The 22,149-nt window shown below is 43.7% G+C and overlaps 1 protein-coding gene across 2 annotated transcripts; it reads left to right on the plus strand.

Annotated features, from left to right (window-relative positions):
- Nucleotides 1-10,245: 10,245 nt before the first annotated feature.
- CLBA1 (clathrin binding box of aftiphilin containing 1) lies at nt 10,246-21,000 on the plus strand. Of its 2 annotated transcripts, XM_056492511.1 has the most exons (7): nt 10,266-10,410; nt 10,584-11,090; nt 11,636-12,312; nt 15,720-15,868; nt 17,290-17,419; nt 19,133-19,246; nt 20,204-21,000. In XM_056492511.1, the coding sequence occupies exons 3-7, from the start codon at nt 11,863-11,865 to the stop codon at nt 20,369-20,371; spliced, it is 1,011 nt and encodes a 336-aa protein (XP_056348486.1). In that variant the 5' UTR covers nt 10,266-10,410; nt 10,584-11,090; nt 11,636-11,862; the 3' UTR covers nt 20,372-21,000. The 2 variants fall into 2 exon arrangements, with proteins under 2 accessions (XP_056348485.1, XP_056348486.1); XM_056492510.1 differs by having other exon boundaries at nt 10,246-11,090.
- Nucleotides 21,001-22,149: the final 1,149 nt, after the last annotated feature.

A 22,149-nucleotide genomic window follows, 5' to 3' on the forward strand; every position in this document is an offset into this window, starting at 1 on the left:
ATTCTGCACAAGGGGTGATCCACAGCTGCCACATGCTCCTGCTGAGCAGATGGAGCACAGATCCTCCCCAGAATTACAGCTTGTGCTCTGCTGGGTTAGCAAAATCCCCAGTGTGGGGGACAAACAGACACGCTCCAGCTGAGCTAACCAGTCTGCCCAGTAGCCACCAAGGGATGTTCAGTGTATCACAGGATGGAGGGATGCAGGGATGGCTGGATCCAGCTCTTTGAGTGCCTGTGACCTAAGAGCAGCAGATTTTGGCATGTGGCTGCCAGGACAAGAGGGTCAGAGAGCTCCCATCACCATGGCTCCACAGGTAAGCATTTTCCTTGCACCACTGACATTTCCCTTGTATCACTGACATTTCCCTTGCAGTACCAACATTTCCCTTGCAGAAAAGTGTCTGATGATTGTTTTCAGTCTGTGGAACCACTTGGGATGCTTTTTCCTATATTACAGGCTCTACTTTGCTGCTTTTCTCTCCCCACAGCATATTGGCCCTTCCAATACTCAGCAGCCCTGCAATGAGATTTTCTCACCATAATTCACCCCACTGGGGTAGTACAGAAAAGAGGATGCTGTAACACACACACAAAATACACCATCAGTCTCAACTGAAGGCTGAGAAAAATTGCACTGCTGTGCCTGGAGAACAGCAGCTTGAAGCTGGCTGTGGCTGCAGCAGAGCTGTTGGGATATGCTGATCCAGATGCAGTGACTGCATGCATTTCCCATCTAATGCCACTGACTTCCAAGCCTCTCCTTGGGGCTCTCTGGAAGTTGCTTTATGCTGCCACAGCCCCTCATGCAGATGTTGTCAAATGAATTCACAGCTCTTACTTACTTAGTAAGGAACTCCCATTAACTGGAACTAAATTTAGTTCAGTTCTTACATGTTGAAAGATGCTGTATAGAAATGCAAAATGAATACATTAAAAATTAAACAAGGCAAAGATCTAAAATACTAACCTTCAGCCCAGTCTTCTCTGTATTCTCAGTGTTTTTGCCAACCAGCTCTTCCATATAAATTTATTTAAGTATGGAAACCTTGGTGTCATTATTTCAAAAGAGAGGACCCAATGTTTTTTCCAGTTATAGGTAATGAACTGATCCCACTGACTGTGGGGAGATCAATATCCAGGTGTAAGCAATAAACCCAAAAATCTGAGGTGGTCTAAATCACCTTATTCTGTGAGGTTCCACTCCTAAACAGCACATCTAAATGGATTGTGAGAAAAGAGCAACTAGTGAATAGAGTGACAGGCTGGTCTATGGTTAAGAATTTCATTAAATTTAATGGCTCACTAGATTTACTTTGAAAGAGGGTTTTATTTAACAAAATGCCTTTTCTTGACATGTTCCTATCCATATATAGCTTATATTTTTCCCTGACATACTCATACCCTTGCAAATCATGTACTCAAGCTAATGATAAATGTATGTGTTTTTATACAATATTTAAAAATAGAAAATTAGTATAAAGTGTGATTGAACTTCTCAACAAATGCTTTTTCTTTAAAAAATGAACTATTGGTGTGTCTGTGCATCTCAAGTTTCTATTTGGCTGTATTATTAATTGACACGAGCTGTGTGCTTTGATGTCTGTATTGAACAGCCTTTTACTGCAACTGTTTCCTTTAATGTAAAATGTGTGTGGCATAAGTCTCATTGCTAATTGCAACCTTATGATGATATTCTGCAGAGTCCTGCTGACCTCATTTACAAAAGCATAAGAAGCCGAGGCCAGCTGCTAATAGATGCATGCTAAGCCTTTTCTCTTTGCTGGGGTTTTTTAGCATAAATGGAAATGAAAAAATTTTAAATCTTAAAATGCAAGCCCTTGGGCACCTGGGGAGAGTTTGGATCTAGACCAAACTTGAATTTCCAGGCCAGACCCAGGTGCTGCAGCACAGGTTCCCTGCTTTTGCAGCTGATTGGTTTTGCTCTCAGAAATGTGACCTCAGCGTGGAGCAATATAAACCATTAAATAAAACACATGCTGCCCTCTTCCAGCTGGAGCTGTGATAGCGTTGCTAGCACAGGAGGGATTGGCTGTGTTCCCTCCTTTGCCCTCTTTTGATTTTGCTGTAAATTCTCCAGCTTTGTATTTATGGTGTTACCGACACGGAGCTGGGAGCAGCTGCCTTTCCCCAGCCAGCTCCTGGCTGTCAGCTCCAGCCTCAGAGCTTTAAACAGTTCTCTCTTTGCAAGAACAACTACCTTGTGACCCATTCCATTATATTTAGTTTTACCACTTGCAATACACATAAAATGAGGCTAAAGCATGATTTCTTCTGAGCTCCATGCTGCAAAAAGCATCTGGAAACATGACTCAAGGAGGTGCTTGGATAAGTTTTTAATCCAGTCCATATTATGCAGGGACAGTTCTAAAATTGTGGTGTGGCACACACTGTGTTTTTAGCTGTGAGGGGAAGGGATAGACAAGGTGAGAGTACGTGAAGGATGTTTGTGGCAAAGGTGGCAGAGAAGGACTTGTTCCCACAGACCCTTCCCAACATTCCCAGGCACATGGGGTCTCATTCCTGGGGTTGTCAGGACAGGAGCTGGACTCGATGATCCTTGTGGTTCCCTTTTATCTCAGGATATTGTATGACTCAGTGGTTCTGTGGCAGCCTGCCTGGCTGCTTTGGGCTCACCTGCATCCCAACGTGATGGACTTACTGCAGCTTCACCAGCTGCCATCTGTCACCTGTCCTAGCCCTGGGACACACATTCTAGCTCACCCAGCTATGTTTGAAATAGCACATTCCCACTTCCCAGGGACAAAGGCAGGCAGAGCAGGGAAGTACAAGAGGCTTCAGCTTCAGAAACTGTCACCTGTTTTATTTGACAGCCAAGCTCTTGCCTGTTGTCTGTACTGCAGCCACACTGCTTTACTGGAGAGGTGTCACTCTCTGGTAAGATAGACAGGTGACTCTCTTACACAGATATGCTAAATTCAAACAAATTCTGTCTTTTTTCCTGTTTAATTCCATGGCTTTTTTTTTTTTTTTTTTCTTCCAAAGATCACAGAATCACAAAATATGTAAGATTGGAAGAGACCACCTTGGGTATTTTGGTCCAACCTCCCTGCTCAAGCAAGACTATCCTGGAGCACATGGCACAGGTTTGCATCCAGATGGTGCTTGAATATCTGCATTGAGAGAGAGACCCCACACCTTCTCTGAGCATCTGTTCCAGTGTGTGGTCACTGCACTTCCTCATATTCAGGTGGAGATTCCTGTGCATCAGTTTCTGCCCGTTGCCTCTTGATCTGTTGCTCAGCACCACCGAGAAGAGCCTGGCTCCATCCTCTTGCCACCCTCCCTCCCTTCAGATATTTATGCACACTGATGAGGTCCCCTCTCAGTCATCTCCTTTCCAGGCTGGACAGGCCCAGCTCCCTCAGCCTTTCCTCATAGGAGAGGTGCTCCAGTCATTCTCTGTTGTCCTCCACTGAACCTGCTCCAGGAGCTCCATGTCCCTCTTGGACTGAGGAGCACAGAACTGGACACAGCACTCCAGATGTGACTCATCAGGGCTGAGGAGAGTGGCAGGATCACCTCCTAAGGCACCCCAGGATCCCATTGGCTTGGCCACAAGGGCTCACTGCTGGCTCATGGGCCAGCTGACCATCTCTTGTCCACTGTGACACCCACAGGACCCTCTGCACAGAGCACCTTCCAGCAGGTCACCCCAGCCTGTGCTGGGGCCCAGGGCTGTTCCTCCCCAGGTGCAGGACCTGCATTTGCATTTGCTGAATTTCAGCAGGTTCTTCTCTGCCCATCTCTCCAGGCTTTCTGAAGGACTGAGAGGTTGAGGTCTTTCTGGAGGCTGCACAGCCCTCTGAGGTATTGGCCACTCCTGTGGGGAGGATGGCATGTGTTTTTCATTCATACTGCAGTGCTACATTTTAAGCAATAAAATGACACCTTTACTGACAATTTAATTTCACAGGGTTGGGGATATGGAGACATCCATCTGGGACTTTATGTCTTCTTTTTGGGGCAAATAACTCAAACCATGTTTAATGTTTTTTCCCATTGTGCAAGGCAGAGTGATGATGTTTCCCCCCATGCAAAGTGCAGTGAGGACCACCAGTGCACCAAGCTTACAGCCTCTGCAGAGCTCACTTGCAGAATGAAGAAGCAAGATCCTTGTAATTAAGGAGCTACAAAGATGCTAATTATGATTTTGTGGTCTTTTGTGTGCTGCTTGAAGTGGAGACTTGAGTTTTTAAAATATTTTTATGCTAATGCTTTATTTGATTTTTTTTTTCCTAGAGATTTGCTAAGTGTCAAATGTAATGACTTCAAGTTGAAGCACAGCACTTCTAATGGAGTGTGTAACCTTTCCACAACCTCACTGAGCAGCGACGAAATTTCCAGGCAAGCTAATTAATACTGGTACAGCACCAGGCGGGTGTAACTCCAGCAGCTTAACTCTCAGCCGAGAGGATGAAACCCTCCTGCCCTCCCCACACCCACATCTCACTAACAATGATGGATTTGGGACTAATCAGGCATTAAAACAGAGGATTAGTGAGCTGCAGACTGCAGTGATCACGGCTCGGTTTGCAGGGCATGCAGGGGACTGGCAAAAATTGCCAAGCATGCTCCCACTAAATTAATGTCTATGCACCTGAAAAACCTCTGTGGGCAGCAGAGACTGTTGGGCTAAATATATAAATGTGATGATTTTGAAAGATCAGCAGAAAAAGCAGCACAGAACAAGAACTTAATGGGAAATGTTAATAGAGGAGCAGATATAGGTAGGTGAGTGTGAAGATCGAGTACAGTCCAAGTGTGGTACCACACCCCACTGTCTTACATTTAAACAAACCCCTTTTTGAAAATGTGGCTTATGCAGCAAGTACAGGGAGTGTAGGGCTCACTTTCACCTGTGTCCAGAAAAGGTGCCACAAAAAGAATATACTCTCCTAGTTTTTTCTGTTTTGACTCCACTCAAGGCAAGGAGAAATTGAAGTAGGGAAAGAACACAGCATTAAGGGAAGCAGGGGTTGGAGGTTTCAGAGCTAAAAGAAATGTATAATTGTCTTCTTTAGGATTCTTCTCTTGGCTGAGTTGATCATAAGAAGCAAGATATTTAAGTGCCCATTGCTATGCATGCAATAATAAGTAATGTGGTGCAATAAAAACTGTGCTTGCACATCAGTCATGGAAGGTGCTGAGCTCCCTCCACCTCTGGCTCCTGCCACAGGCCTTCCTGTGGGATGTGTGTGCAACAGCTTGGTGGCTCTGGAGGAAGATGCTGTTGTCAGGCTGTGTCACCTCTCCAGAGCCTCTAGAAGCCACCTTGGATAGGTGCCAGCCCTGCTGAATGAGGGAAGAAGCCATCCCACCATTGCTTTACACAAACATGGCAATGTTTGCTGCATGGCTTTGAGGCAAAGCCATCCATCCTGGGTCAGGGCTGGGCAGGCAGATCTGATTATTGTTGGTATATTCACGTAGCTGCTGTGTGAATTATTTCTCCTGCAGCTTGTGGATTTGCTTTTAGAGGTGTGCCAGCACTCCTGGGCAGTCTGGTGATATTTATCACTTCCCTGCAGATCTGAGCCTAGAGCTGTAATTCCTTCAGAAGTTTTGCTCCCCTGCCAAGCAACCTGTATAGAAAAGCAGCACTCACTGTGTTGGAAGCAGGAGTGTGGATACAGGGTGCTGATTCCAGCTGATGAGGTGCTGAGGTGAAAAAGGCATCTTACAGTATGGCCTTGAAGAGATCTTCTGTGGGACCCACAAATAGCACCCTGGAGCCACATCAAAGCACTGACACTTCTCCAGGTGCTCCAGCATGGTGACAGAGCCCATGTGAGCAGCTGCTGCTGTGCTGTGCTCTCATACAGGTGTGTGCCTGCTGTGCTCTCAGTGCAGTGTCATAGAACTTCAAGAGGATCACCTTTATTCTCTGAAATCTGCTGCTGGCCACTGTTCTCATACAGTCATAACATTAGCAATCTCCTGCTTCTACTAGCAAATTATTCTGCTGCCCAGGAAACCTTTGTCCCTCTCATGTCCTGCTCACTGAATAAAGAGCACCACACCTTCCACCAGGGGCCCAAGTCTCAGCTCTCTGAGTTTTCAGGAGGCTGAAGGCAGAAGAGAGAACAGTTGGCAAATGGGCAGTAAGAAAAAGATCTGATAAAATAATTGAGTGGTTCAGTAAGTGGGACTGACAACAGAAAGGAAAGCAGCTGAAGAGAGGAAAGGGTTTAAAACTAGAAGTGTCACTGGATGATGAAGTGGTGGCAGAGTGGAAGGAGGGCAAATGCTGGTAAAACTTACTTTGGGATCTTGTGGGAGCTCTCAATGGTCTGAAAGTCTTATTTTAGCACATGTGCTCTGTGAATTGCTGGAAGATCCTAAAGTAGTGCTGCCCACTGGATTTGGAAGATGCTTCCATGAAGTGCCAGAGTTGAATAGTGTTTCACTGCCTTTCCCCAGTTTGTGCTCCCCAGAATCACTCTGAGAATCAGACTGACTGTCCAAACAAATGTGAGCTTTGCTTTGGAGCTGCAGTGGTGGGCAAACAAAAGCACCAAAGGCAGCCACTGAACACAGGGCACTGATGCCTCTTGCACATCTTGCTTTATTCAGAGGTGGGTTACAGCTCCTGTGTCTTTCACACCTGAGACAAGAAGAGAAGGACATAAAGCACATCTCCCACCGACTGCACAGGATGTCACTTTCTCTGCAGGTAGATCCTTCTGCACTGACAGCCCATCAATGAGGGGTCCCATGGGATGGACTTTCTGTGGTCAGCACATAGAGCAGGTGTTCCAATACCTTTATAAAGTGGAGTATAGAGGGGATTAATTACTTCTCCTGCTCAGGAGAACTGGCAGATGTGTTGTGTGCACAAAAGAGAGACAAGGGAGAGCTGCCATCTGCTGTTGGAAAAATCCTGGTTCGTTCTTTAGCCCAAGCACAGCTGAGAGCTGCAGGTGGCTCCTTCATTCCCATCCCACACAGAGCAATATTCCACATGGGAAACAGGAAACCCACCTGCACTGGGGAGGAGAAAAGTTTGCCCTGAAGATCTGCTGTTCCCACATGTAAATCAGGAAGGAGGAGATGGATTTACTGACCTTTTGTACCACCCACACCAGCAGCAAACAAAGAGGGGAGAAGGTATGGCAAACCCACTGTGCCTCCAGGAGGGACTTCAGTGGAAAAATCAACCCCATCTTAAAATGTAAGCCACAGATAGTCAATTGATCAGTATTTAGATCTGATCTCTGCAGTGGGTTTCCAAAAACCTGAGCATTCTGTATTATCACAGAAATGAAAGAATTGGTGATGTGCTACACTTCTAAACTCTGGGTACTTAGGGTGAAAAAGAACATTAATCACTAACTGAAAAGGCAGCTTATTTATTGGAATGCCATTTTGAGTCATTCAAAATTATTTATTTGCTTCTGAAAACATGTTTACTTCTATTTTCTAAAAGACATTTTACATCAGCTCAGCTAAATGTCACTGTATTATTTTTTTACATGAAAAGACATCCAAGTATTTAGTACAAATTAAAGAAAATACTTCAGTCCTTTAAACAGCAAGTTAATCTTCAATTAAGAAAACCCAAACAAACAAATTTAAAAATTCTGCATATAAAAGTATCTCTTGCTTATATTTTTTCCAAAAGAAAAAATGAATGAAGAAAAAAGCAATCCATTAAAAAACATTCCTGATCACTTACAAGGGAACCACACAATTCAATAATCCAGGACCAGATCTGTCATAAGCAAACACAAATTCATAATATAGTGGCACTGATTTGACCTGAAAGTAAAGACTTTTCAATTATTATGTTGAATTTTTTCACTGCAAATTGGTATTTTTTAAAGGATAAAAAGAAAAAGATAATAATTCTAGAGTGTGTAAACTCAAGTGATTTTCCAGTAGGAATGCTGGGACTAGCAGTAATAATAGTTAAAAACGAGTGTTCAGTCAATTCAGTTGTTTGCATTGGTGAATTTTTGAGTAATGATATTCTGCTCTGGTAGATGCATGTGTGTGTCTAAATATATGCTTATAGTCCATGTCTGAAGCTTTTGACCTTTTTACCTTTTAAATAATGACTGAGTTATAAAAGAAAAAAAAAAACAACCCAAAACCCTATGATGATAATTCAAAAATAAAATATTGATTTAATGCAGTAATTATGCACAAGGCATAGCCTGATAAAACTGAAAAATTCTTATTTTCCCCCCAAACAGATAACAGGAATTTTATCCCACTCTACTTCAGAGGGGAAAATTCCCAATCCAACTGCTTCTAACTTAAAGCAGTGTCACTTAAAGCAGGAGCTGGTGATGCCAGCAGCAGCTGTCACACACTCAGCTGAGTCCAGAGGACTGATTTCAGATGAGGGCAGGTGAAATCCCCTTTGCAGGGCATCTGTGCTTCACACTGAGCCCTTTTGAAGTGAAAACCTTCCAGAACCACACCAGTGCAGGGTTTTCTTGTGTTTGTGTGGGTTTTTAGCAGCGTTTGCCTGAGAGCAGAAGGCAGCAGTGGTTACACCCAGCAATGCTGCAGCCAATTGTTCCACTGCAGGGACCAAGGGCTGGCAACTGGTTTTCCCAAGGTGGGTTACAAGGTGTGCTGGAGAGACAAACAACAGCATGATGTGGCCAGCCCTTCACAGAGTTCCTGATGTCACTCTGAGAAGAAGGTGCTAGAGCTCCCACACTTTGGTGTCTAAGGGCTGTGGCAGCTTCTGAAGATCCCCAGCTCTCCCACAGCTCCCTGCTCAGCTGCAGAGACACCTTGAACTCGGCAGGGTTTGCAAAACCCACGCAGCCCTTCCCCTCCGGATGCACAGCGTGGAGGAGAGGAGCACCTCAGCTTTGTGCCTTTTCCTTCCAGAAGACAAAGGTGAAAGTGTAAAGTGTAAATCTCAGCCACTGCAAGCAAACGTTGATCTCCCTTCAAGGCTGAAGAGAGAGCTGGAAGCCCCGAGGTCCCCAGGGCACAGAGTGACAGAGCCCAGGCAGTGCCAGGCGCTCTGGGGCTGAATCACAGTCTGGCCGAGCCGGTCGGATATCCTGAGAGCTGCAGGCTGCCACGGGATGGCCGTGCAGGGCAGGAAACTGCTCCAAAGCAGAGAGAAAACAAATTAAACAAACCTTTCAGACAGTTGCCAATAAAGTTTCTTTGGCTCTGCGTCTGGGCATGGCTCCCAAATGCAGCCTCTCGCCCTGGGATAAAGCACTACAGCCTGGAATGAGAGTCAGCTGCGTGGGAGGAGTGCGTGTGTCTGTGTCTGGGCTGGGAAACACATGTACTCCAGTGCCTAGAAAAAGCTTTTTACTTTGGGCCTTGCTCCAGAAAACCTCTTTCCTTGCTTTTACAACTGTCCCCTGTTCTTTGGGACTACCCAGATGTTTAACCCAGCCTGAGGACAGGGAGCTGAGGAGTTTTCTCTGCACCATTCCCTCTGACCCCCAGGCCTGGGAGCAGCCAGCCTGGAGCACAGCACCTCTGTTCCCCTGTGGGGTGGGATGGGATGGGATGGGATGGGATGGGATGGGATGGGATGGGATGGGATGGGATGGGATGGGATGGGATGGGATGGGATGGGATGGGATGGGATGGGATGGGATGGGATGGTCACCAGGCCGTGGGGGTGACCTGTGTGCAGCTCTGCACCCACAGCTTCTGGCTTTACCTGTTGGGAGGGAATCAAGCCTCAGCCTCAGCCTCAGCCTCAGCCTCAGCAGAGAGGGGACAGCCAAATACCTTGGGGGTTGAAAGAAGGGAAGGAGGAAGAGGGTTGCTGTTGGTCTGTTCCTACTGGTTTATCCTGAGGTTCTGTTAGGGTATGGACTGATTGTCACTTTTAAAAAATCTATATCCTGCAAAACTTTGCAATTATGTGAGAGGTTTAGTCTCAAATGAAAGGCAAACAGGAACCACCATCAACCCGTGCGTCCTTAGCCTGCCAGACTGCAGCAGGAAGCTGGAGGAGGAAAAAAAAAAAAAAAAAGAGCGAATAGTTTTGTTTTTCACATCCCAATTTGAACCCAGTTTGAAGCGGGGCAGGGCGGAACCCGAGGGACGCGGGTGCGAACGGGACCCGCGGGGCGAGGATGCAGAGGCGCCGGCGGCAGCAGAGGGAGGGGGCTGGGGATGAGCTGAGGCTCCTGCCCTCCGTGGGGCGGAGGGATGGAGGGCTCGGCTGTCCCCGGGCGGTGCCGCCCGCCCCGGCCCGCCCCGCACACCTCGGCCCGCCCCTGGCGACCTGCGGCACCGGCGGGGCGGCTGCGACCGGGAGACCGGGAGACCGGGAGACGGGGAGACAGCTCCGGTGAGGCTGCTCCGGTGAGGCTGCTCCGGTGACACTGTGCGGTGACACTGCCGGTGACACTGCCAGTGACACTGTGCGGTGGCGCTGCTGGTGGCACTGCCGGTGACACTGTCCGGTGACGCTGCTGGTGGCACTGCCGGTGACACTGTGCGGTGACACTGTCCGGTGACACTGTGCGGTGGCGCTGCTGGTGGCACTGCCGGTGGCACTGCCGGTGACACTGCCGGTGACACTGCCAGTGACACTGCCAGTGACACTGTCCGGTGACACTGTGCGGTGGCGCTGCTGGTGGCACTGCCGGTGGCACTGTCCGGAGACACTGCCCGGTGGCACTGCCGGTGACACTGCCGGTGACACTGTCCGGAGACACTGCCGGTGACACTGCCGGAGACACTGCCGGTGGCACTGCCGGTGACACTGCCCGGTGGCACTGCCGGTGGCACTGTCCGGAGACACTGCCGGTGACACTGCCGGTGGCACTGTGCGGAGACACTGCCGGTGGCACTGCCGGTGACACTGCCCGGTGACACTGCCGGTGACACTGCCGGCGGCACTGCCGGTGGCACCGCTCCCTGCCCGCCCGGCCAGGTGACATCGCGCGCTGCCCCGGACGCGCATCCCCCGCCCGGTCCCTCCCGCGGGATCCGCCGTGTCCCCGGGGACAGGACAGGGACCCGCCGCACCCCTGCTCTGTGCCCAACCCACCTGCGAAGGAAACCCGAGGGAAAAAACCGCACCGCGGCTGAGAAGAGCGTTCAGTGAGTTTTTTAACCCGCCCCCCAAAACAGCTTGGGAAATGCTTGAGGAGATGGGGTTAATCTAACATGATCGGTGCAGATACCAAACTTAATTTATTAGATCTGCCTCAATTGCCTAAATAGCTGGAAATGCTGTATTTTTACAGGATTCTAGTCGTTGGGATGGGGCAGCCCGTGTAGGCAGAAATGGCATTATTTGAGTGTGCATGAGGTGGATGAAGTAGTTGCAGAAAGGATTTTTGAAGTGTTGGATGTTGACTATAACTATTTTGGTTTGTCTCCAGTATACTCAGTATTGAGTTAACAATCCAGCAACTTCTGTTATGTATTTGCTGAGTATTGTTCACTAATTTAATGGCTTTTTTGTGGTGTGGGCAGATAGTTCAGTGTAAATTTCAAATAATTTTGCCTACAGCAATTTTCAGTGGATAATGCAGGAATGTGTTTATTTTAACTCAAGCATTCTTTCTCCTACCTTATCAGCTATCTTTATTCCCACACAGGCCTTATCACAGAGGTATTTATTCATAATCCTTTCTTTGCAGGCTTAATGCTCTACACAGAAAGTGAGGCCGAATAACGTGCACATGCTGAGTACTGGAGGAGAGGCTGAAGGACATCCTGTTTTGTTTCAGCAGTGTTGTTATTCTTTGGGGTGAAATGAAGAATTTGATTTTGTTTTGGAAACACTCATATTTCTGATGCAACCGAACTTCAGTAACCTTTTTTGCAGTACAGATTTCAACAAATTATTTTTTTCTCTCGAACAAAGATGCAGAACTTGTCAGTGGTAGAAAGTGTTGCTGATACAGACATTTCACACTGTGAGTCTCCCAAAGAGCTGGCAGGTGCTGTGTCCCTCAGTGAAAGTGGCTGTAACTGCAATGAAAGAACAAGTAATGGAGAAATTGCTAATCTTGAAGCAATGCAGCAAAGCATCCCTGTATGGAAGAGCAAAGGGAGAAGTTATGAGGGGTTTTCTGAGAGCAGCTTTAGTACCTCAGAACCCAGCGGCTCCTGGGGTGATTTTGAAGGCTTCCAGGAGCCCTTAGACAAATCAGAGAGATTTGGTTGCAACCTTGAAGTTCTGGTGAAGTCAGCAGAAGCTTCTGGAGCTGACCCTGGCCGGAGCAGCAGAGGCTGCAGCGTTTCTGCTGCCCAGGAGGGTGCTGAGCCATCTCTGTGCCGTGGGATGCAGGAGGATTCAGGCTCCCTGAGTGAGGTACGTGCTCACAGCAAACCAAGGACCACAAATATTCATGTCACTGCTTCCTGCACCTCTGGATTTGTACCTGTCTTCTGTGTAGAGGGTAATGCTGCACATGCCGAGAAACTGTCCTGCTACTTCAAGTGGAACAAAAGCTACTTCTTTACAGTGTTTGACAAATACTTGAGCTGTGCTGCTGGAGAGCTTTGAAGAATGTAATGCACTATTTTGCTTCTAGGCACTAGGAATAAGTAGGCACACAGGCAAGTAAGCACATATGCACCATGAACCTTGCCCTGAAGGACATGCAATTTAAAATTTAGACAAGAAGGAGCATAAGGAACAGCAAATTGGGAAAGTGGGTGACAAAAGCAGGGCAGACAGAAATTCTATGAGTTGCCTGCAAACTTACTGAAGTAAACTGACATACCATTGAGTTAGAAATTGGCAAAAACAATATCTTTTGTTTATTTAATATATTCCCTGAATAATATCGACAGTTTTTTCTGGAATTTTAGGCTGATGGTAGCACAAAAGAAATTAATAAAAATAATATAATTCATTTTTTAGCATAAGGTATAACATTCGCTCTTACAATGTTAGAATTAAAACTCTGAGTAAATAATGCAATGAATTCTTATCAGCACAAAAAAAAAAGAAAGGTTCAGGTAAAGAGTTATACCTTGTTGGGATAAATGTGTTTCCATGTGGACCAAACATGCATCAGCAAAGGGAAGGAAAGTAACAAAAGGGAAGAAAGAGCATACAAATACAGAACAAAAGCCCCTTGTTCTTACTACTTTCATCCTAAATGACAACACTTGAAAAAAGAGAACAATCAGCTAAGACTTCCATGGGGTTAATTTCTAGCAGTAATAATTTATTGCTTGCAGTCTGTTGGGTGAGTTTTAGTATGTGTAGGGAACTGAGACTTTTCTGGAATTTTTGCCCTTTGCCTAGGAATTTTACTTGTTGCAGAAGTATTACTAAAAACAAACAAAGATGCAGGTGGGAAAAGCTGCCCACGCTGATTGAGTATAGACATACAAAATACCTGGTTATTGGTGTGCACAAACAGAGAATTCAAATTTTTTGTAATGCTGGAAATGGGGGACAAGAAGCCTTCTGTTGGAGAAAAAGAATGTTGTAATGACTGAAGCTGAAAGGGAATATAGCAGGTTGCTTGGTTTCTTTCCAGAAGCAATAGATCTTAATCTTACTGAGGCCTTTATTTTGCATTTGTTAAAGGCAGGAGAAAATGTCCAGCACGAGCTAAATAAGTTAAACATACTTAGAGTTTCAAGTTGTCTTTTCTCCTCTCAAGGGGGAGAGAGAGCCACAGAGCTGCTGGAGATTCCTTGGAGTGCAGAATATATGTGTAATTCATCCTTTATCCCTGTGCTTTTTGTGTTGTTAGTTTGAGATCATAAAATCTTTGGACTGGGACTGTGGCTTCTGTATGATCAATAGAAAAAAGGCCAGGTGGGTTGGAAGGGACCTCTGGAAATCATCTGAGGTCAGAGGTCTGACCTTCAGTATTTATTGCTTCAGTTAATTAAATGACATCAGTTGGGATCAGAATCGTGTTTTAAGATGGAAACAATCATTAATTTCCTTGCAATAGCTGGGTGTTTTGCCTACACAACTGAACACTTTAAGGTCTTCTCATGTGCTCTTTAAACATTGGCCACTGAGATGGTGCATGTGTTTAAGCCATGGGGTATTTTGATATAATAGGATATAGAGGATTTATTCACAAAGTACTGATGTGAACTTTGTACATTGGTCTTTTTATAATTAGTGCAAAGCCACAAGACAAATGGAAATATATCCAAACTTTGTTTCAAAAACACTCACTGAGATAGACAGTAATAAAAGTAATAAAAAATCGCTTTTTCTGTCTTGGCTAAACTCTAAGTCAGTGGCCTGTATGTGTGTTGAGCAGCACCAAGGCTCCACAGAGATGCTGCAATTGAGGCAGAGCTGTGCTTCCCTCAGTGCAGTCCCTGGGGCTGTAACTTCCCCCATCCCAAATCCAAGAGCAGCTCCCTGGCTTTTCCTTGGCTCCCATCCCACTCCAGCTTTGGTGCCCACCTGGAAGTTATTTTTTTTCCTGGACCATATATGCTTTAGCAAGTGTTACTTTATAGAATTTGCTTCTCCAGCATCCATCAGGATCCTCCATATTGTGTGTCTGTTGAAATAATTTACAAATTATTGAAAGTATTGTGACACTTTGGGCAAGATTCAGAGCGATTTACCCAGGAGTCTTTGAAAGTCCCAGCAGTGAATCATCAGGACAGGATTTTAGCAAGGTCTTATTCAGGAGGGAGCAGCATGGGGCACCAATTCTGGTCCTTGAAGCATGGTCAGGAGTGCAGAAGCCTTCTACCAGCTCTGTTGGTTTTGTCCACTTATCCTTAGATTAAATCTGTGCTCTCTCAATATTCACCCCACTTGTCTGAGTTCAGAGACTGTGGAAATGTTTGAATTAAAAATTTATGAAACTATAAAAATATGGAGTATCCATGGTTAGGGTTTTCAGACTACACTATTGTTTGCTGGGCTAAAACCCCAAACTGACTGATTAATTTCTGAGTTTTCACACAGTGTTGCTGCTCCAGCACTGCAGTCCCTGGGCAGGGGGGCCAAGTCAATTAATTTGCTGGTATTTGGGAAATCACAGTAATTCCTTCCTTGAAGGAATAAAAGCTTCCAAACCAGACGGCATGCCTCTAGGATAGGATGTAAATTATGCACATTTTCCCTTGTATTTGTATTTTTTAGTTGTCAGATAACCCTGCTTGCAGTGGTTGCTTCCCCTGGGCCTGTCTAGATCACTCCTGTGCTGTGGTCAGTCCTCCAAACCTCCTCCTCATCGCTGCTGGAGGAGGAACAAGGATTTAAACCTGGCTCTGATTTTTAACATAGGCTGGAAAAAGTTTGGTGCAAACACAAACGTATACAAACATCCTCACCCCCAGCTTTTTGCAGACTTGCTCAGTGCAAGTATTTCTTGGTAACTGTAGCATTTGGCAGGTGTGTTACACTTGAATTAGGAGTGTTTGAATACTGAGTTAGCAAAACAAGCTGTTGAATTGATGTGAACATCAGATTTGACCTGGACTGAATTAGCTGAGCAGAAGGAGGAATCACAAGTGTTAAATATGCAAGCCTATGACAGAGAAGGTGGGAAGTTAAAGAAAACTCTGGGACTCTTGTTTCCTCTAATTCTAGGTATTCAAAATACTCAAAACATTGAAATATTAATTCAGTCCCTCTGCTGTTAATATTAATATAAATATAAATTCTAAAAAACAATAAGACAATCTCTAGAAGTATTATAATCTTTGGACTAGGTCATTCATAGATTATGGGGGTGGCCTGTGTGTTGTATGTAATAAAAATCTCTTTTTTTCTAGGAAGACCACAGCTATGAGGAGATATTTAAGTTGAGCTTTCCAGAAATCTTTGTACCACAATCTGGAGAGTGCATAAGAAGCTTAGAGCAAGTTCTTGATGCAAAAAATGAAGATGTTTGGACTCCTGAACTTTTGAAGAATCAGTTTTGGTAATGAGTTTAGATTACCAGTTAAAAAAAAAAGAAAAAAAAGAAAGAAAAAGTTCCTCATCAGTTACACTGTTTCATAATTTAAAAATCAGTGGTACACCTAACCTTTTTAGTACTATGCTTTTCAGTGTATAGCTCTTACAAATTTTTTAGCACGTTGTTAAAGGAAATGGATGGTGTTTCAGCCATTGGAAAACAATGAAGGGAATATATCAAAATTACAAATTCCTGCTTAGAGCTTTTCCTGCTGTTGGTGTGCCTCCTTATGACTAAGCCTCTGGAATGCCAGAACCCAACAGGCAGCCTGTTCTTCCTGTTTGCTTGTCCTTTCTTTACAGCACATCCCACTTATTTCTTCATCATTGGAGGCTGCTGCTTCTACTAACAACTTACTTGCTTTTTTTTCCCTCCCACCTCAGTTTTCCCCATTGGTAACTTCTTCTCATTTAACCAGATGTGCTTCAGAATCTGTGGTGCATCTGGCTTTTTTCCTGGGCTATGTTAATAGCAATTAGTATTATTATCTAAGCTTTCTCTTGCAACAGCTGGAACACTTCTGGTTTTGTTACATGTTTTTTAAAGACCAGCAGCTTCAGAGAAGTATTGTAGTTACTGAACAGAGTTGCAGTTATTTTTCATAACTTGGAGGCTTTGTGTCTAGAAAGCAATGTCAGACCATACTTGAGAAATGTCCTAAGACTCAGATGAAACTTGGGTAAAACTTTTAATATGGGCACCCTTTCAGCCAAGTTCCCTGCATATGTGTTATATTTTAATCAGCATCAAACTTGTGGAGAAATATAATTGTAAAGGGGACTGCACTATTACAGCAGAGTGCCAGGTAAAAACAAAAATTTTCTGATTTACTGTGACAGTAACTAAGGTCAATGATAAGTGCAAACTAAGTAAATCCCAGCTGAATTTTATATGTGGTGAATGCAGTGTAAGAATCCAGAGCACCACACTGAGGGAACTCTCTCCTTGCTTTTCAGCAGTGAGTGCCTTGGGCTTGTTTTGTAGGACAGGTGAAGCTGCAGAGGTGAAGTGTGACCTATGGGATGGAGAAAGACTTGAGAGACAGAAGAGGCAAAGTGCAGAACTGACAGGGCTGAACTCTGCCCACATTTCACAGAAGCAACAGAGTACTGTGAGCTGCTGGCATGCAGCAGTCTCTGAAATGTGCTTCTAATGCCCTTCTTATCTGAGGAGCACAAACACACTTATGCTGACTGACTTACTGCTTCCACTAATTGTCATGCCAGCTCGTCACTACATTGGGTTGGTAGTTTGGACAAGTGTAGAAAGAGTTTTAAAACAAGTTGAATGTTAGATCCAAGCTGATATACAGCTGTGTGTAGTGAGAATAACTGTTGCACATGGAAACCTCAGCTCAAAACCTCAAACTGTGTTTTGTTCCCTAGCATGGATTCTGGAGCTGTGTGGAGAGCACTCAGAGACTTTGATAATACCCCCAGCTTAAGACATCCCTGGAGTAAATCTCATTGCCAAGAAAACCTCTTGAGTGTTCTCGGAATAGATGCAAATCAAAAGGTAATTGAACAATGGTTTTCCATTCTGCCAGCATAAACACTGGGTTGGGAATCTGATCTTCTGTAAGCTGTACATGCAGATGCATGAGGGACTAGATCTGGGTGAGTCACAAGGTTGTGTTTTTTTTTTTTTTTTTTTTTTTTTAAGACAATAACTTAGTGTTTTCTCATCTTCATGTGTAAGTAATTATGAAATTGTGCAGGATCACACTTTGTCTTTACACTGAAATCTGCCCAATGCAGTTCCCTGTTGTTAGGTGGTACACTCAGCTTTGTAGAGATGTAGAGGCAGCTTTCAGGTGCTAGAGATGGAAATCAGCTCCCTGGTGTGTGTACAGGAGGATTGTTTACTTGTTTTGCTCAGAGAGAAAACTCTTAGACTAATATCTTTCTGTTAAGTGAAAATCAGAACTGAATCAGAGAGGCTGTTACAGTAATTATATGATGATTTTACTGTGGAGAAACTGAAAGTGTGTTCAACTTCCCCTTTCCTCACATTATTCCTCTGTTTTTGTGAGGCTTGAGGGAGAGTTTGTTTTAAATTGGACTGAAACCAAACCTGCAATGTTGAAAGATCTCAAATAGAAATGTCTAACAATCTCTTGTTTTGAGAAGGTACAGGTGTCAGGGGTGGTTTAGAATTCAGTCATTTAGCTGGGATTAATTAGTCACATGTAATTTGCAGAAGTAACTATTTCAATTGATTATTTGAATGCTGAAGCATGGGATTGGTGAGGTAATGATTTTATGGGCATATTTGACTTTTCTTGCAAGTTACATGCTAACAGGACAGTGCTGAAAGTGGAAACCTATTTTGCACTTGAAAAGGTCACTTTGTAGAATTCTGTAATTTAACAGAGAGAATCAGAGACATTTCCCTAACATAGCTAAACTCCCATTCTGTTCCTTTCTTGCCCCCCAGAATTAAATCAATGCCCAGGCAGCTTAAACTTACATCATTATTTCTTATCTGTTACTGGAAAACTGTATTGCTTTTAACAATAGTGATCAAGACTCATTTCTCACCAATGCTTTGGTGCTAATTAAGGCTAATTCTAATAGGAAATGGCTTTTTTATTGATTGAAGATTCCTGTGTGTAGGTGATGCCTTGAGGAGCTACCTGGAACAGAGGCTGGACAGAGTTAGAGAATAAAGTAGGTTTTTATTAAAAGGCTTTCAAAGGATACACCTTGGGCAGTGCAAAACCCCACAGAGGCTGCACCCAAGATGGACAACAGTCACCAGACAGATAAAAGTTTGGTCTATTTGCATATGAGAGGTTAATTGTCCAATTACAGCTTCTGGTAATGAAGACAAATCCCCCAGTTTGCTTCTCTCCCCAATTCACTTTTGTTTATACTTATTGGGCCTGAGGCTGTTTTGGTGACCTTGATTCTCAGGACTAGAAGGATTGTTTAGTCTGACCAAAATGTGGAAAAAGCCAGCTAGCATTCTATACAGAGTTCAGAGTTATACACTAATGCAGTACAGAATCTGAAAAATATAAATCTAAAACTTAAGGCATCATTCATAGAACTGGTTCTGGCGTAAAATTGTTTTAATGCAGAGGGGGACACATGATAAAATACAGCTTCAGAACGTGAAATTTGGTGCTTGTTATTTGAGGGAAACTTCTCTTTTGGTTGTATGCACTGAAATCAGATAGAAGTGTATAAAATAAATTCATAAATAAAATGTAAATTGTTTTTATAGGGTGTTTCAGAGAACCAGGCTGATATTCTTGAGGAATCAAATGGCAAAGATAATGAGGATTTTAGACTTGATGGATTCAGTGTTAATGACTGCAAAGCATTGATCCAGACCAAGGTAAGGATTGTTCTGGAGGTGAGCACTTCAGAGAACCACAGACTGTATTTAAGATGTTCCTCTCTGCTGTCCCACACCTGTTCCCATGTAATGGTCCAGTCCTGGTATAACTTTTGATGTGGAGTTGGTTTTTGCTCTTTGATACCTCTCTGATCATTCAGCAAAGCTACCTTGGCACTTGTTTGTTTCTTGTTACAGCAATGAAAGTTGGAAGGAAAATTGTGTAATTCTCCATTGCTGTAAAACACCTCAGTCTGTTTTTTAGGAAGGTATTCTGGAGAAATAGTCTTAACCCAAAGTCCCTTCCTTAGTGGAGAATAAAACTGAGCAGCTGTTGTCACTGTGGAGGCACAATTTGAGACACACTTTCATTGCTCTGTTTTATCCTCTTTACTGCCTTGGACAGTGAAGGTGTGCAACAGTTCTGGAAACCTTGTATATAAGAGATGATAAAAATAAATAAAGAAATAAAACTTGAAAGGATTGTTCAGCTTATTCCTTCATCATTCAGTTCTGCTTTCTTCAGTGAGTACAGTGGCTGAATCACATTGGAAATGTGTAAAACACAGGAACAGGATTTAGACAAAGAAGAAGTGGTTTGAGGTTGACAAAGAAAGAATAAAACAAAAAAGAATTGTAGTGCTAAGTTAAGGTAAAAGGACAGTATTTTTTCTGGGATAACCTCATAAGGGAAAGAACAAACCCTGCAGCTTGATGTCTCAAAGAAAATATCATTAAAAACATATGTTGCTACTTCTAATTTAAAGTAAGTCAAATCATACAATGTGTTGTTTTCCATTTATCTTCATATTTATGTCTTTTTCTTTCCTCTAAAAAAATTAAAATACATTTTAAAAAATTATTTTAATGAAAACATAAAAATCAGGCTGGCATATGCAAAGTGATTAACCTCCTGTAGGATGGAAAAAATTAACTAAGTTTTTCTTTTTCACTCAGCTTTCTGTGTCACCAGACTCCAGACATGGTCACCTTTTCACCTGTAACCTCTTTTTGAAGACCACATCATCAAATGAAAGCACACAGTGTATAACAATCCCAAGGAAGAAGCAGATTTTTGCTGCACACAACCTAAAAATGAAATTTTTCAGTAGTGATGTTTGTTGAACTAAATGCAATTTTTAGGGTTTTTTTTTTTTTGTTTGTTTGTTTGTTTGTTTGTTTTTAACTGAATACAGTTTACCTTCATTTTGTTACTGACTTGGTACTATAGATTACAGACATCCTTTAGGAAATTGCTGTATGTGAGGGACCTAAGGCCATGTAATTAGAAGATCTTTCTCCTGTTTAGTTGTGAAGTCAGATTTTGTAATTTTGCCCTGCTAAGTTTTGCTGCAGTCGTGTCTTACAGTAAATGCTGCAGCTGCAGCCATGCTCCAAGATATCTCTGGTGGGCTCCCCTGAGCTACTGACCTTTCAGGCCTTAATGCCTCTGCAATCAAATCCCTTCTTTCCCTGCCAAAATCTGCACAAGTCTCAGGTGTGTTGTAAGTGCCTTGTCTCCATCTCTCCTCATTCTTGCTCCAGTTTGGATCAGCTCAGATCTGTTGCTTTGCCACTGCTGGGTGAAACGAGAGGAGCCTTCTTCATCTGGGGACTTTCAGTGGGGTTAAACAGAATGAAAGTGTTTTGATTTCTGTCTGGTGAAGCCTGCTGTGGTGACAGGGGTGGAGGCAGCAAAATGCTTCGTTCTGGTGTTGGTTTCTGGCTGAAATAAATCACCTTGTTGAAGCTGATTGGCACAGGACACGTTGGGTTCATTCAGCCACACTTGCACCATGCACACCCTGCTTGTGACAGCTCAGCAGTGTTGCAGTTCAGGACCTGCACAATGGTGTAAATTCCTGCCCTTTTAAAATTTTATTGGAACTATCAACTCTTGCCCATCTTCCTGCATGCTTGAGTGCCACAGGGGATGTCATTCAGAAGAATCTGTGTTGGCTCCCTGCCAACTGCAACAGCTTTATTTATTCATTGGCAGTAACTTTTACACAAGTTACTGATCTATTTGCTGCCCTGGCCATTCTGAATATGAAAATTTTATATGGCTTTTTGTTTTAAAGAGTTGCTAAGCATGGCAACTGGTATTTTATGTATTGAAAGCAGGGAACAAAGTTGGGTGTTCCAAAACTAAGCTAGCTAATTATTTAATGATGAGCATATTCTGTTCTTAGAATTAGGAATATTATAAAGCACTGGTAGACTTCAACCCTTAATCTAGTAAACTGTTCAGCAGTGACATTACAATTGCTGTAATAACCTCAGTGCTATTAGCATGGCATGATCTCTGTCCTGCTTACTCAGTAGATGGAGCAGGGCATTTAGAAAAATGTTCTTTTAAAATAGCCCTGCAGGGAGTCCTGCAATGCCAAACTGGAAACTCCATCTGGATACAAGAGCAGGGTTAATTTTCAGTTAACCCTAGATTTGAATTAATTTTCAGTTTCCCTTATATTCCTTCAGAGCTCTTAAACATGTATTAAATGTGTAGTCATAAGCTCACAAAAATGTTAAATAGCCAGTAAATGGTGATTGAATAGTTGAGGTTGGTAATAAACATTATTAAAATCAATTGTAAGGTTAAAATCCCATTTTTATGCTTTCAGACAAGCAGGGGCCTGCAGAGGGGCTTGAGGGGCAACTCATAGTGTGTGTAACATTCACTGATGCATTAGAGCCCTCTTTTCCTCTGGGCTTTCAATTTTGCCTTTGCTTTTGTGAACACTGGATGAATGTATCAAAAAATGTTTTGCACTGTTACTCTGGGAGAAGGATGAATATGTCATCTTCCCCTGATCTAGCTGATTTTACAGCCCTGTCCAAGGTACAGGATGGAAAGAAAGAAGGGTTCAGCCCTTGTGATTCAGCAGGGAAACAAACTGCTG

This window comes from Oenanthe melanoleuca, chromosome 5 (assembly GCF_029582105.1).
Source record: "Oenanthe melanoleuca isolate GR-GAL-2019-014 chromosome 5, OMel1.0, whole genome shotgun sequence".
Classification (NCBI taxonomy): domain Eukaryota; kingdom Metazoa; phylum Chordata; class Aves; order Passeriformes; family Muscicapidae; genus Oenanthe; species Oenanthe melanoleuca.

Coding starts and splice junctions, on each gene's coding strand:
- CLBA1 (XM_056492510.1), top strand. CDS start 11,863: ATGCAGAACTTGTCAGTGGTAGAAAGTGTTGCTGATACAGACATTTCA. Junction 12,313..15,719: donor ATTCAGGCTCCCTGAGTGAG/GTACGTGCTCAC, acceptor CTTTTTTTCTAG/GAAGACCACAGCTATGAGGA. Junction 19,247..20,203: donor AAGCATTGATCCAGACCAAG/GTAAGGATTGTT, acceptor TTTTTCACTCAG/CTTTCTGTGTCACCAGACTC.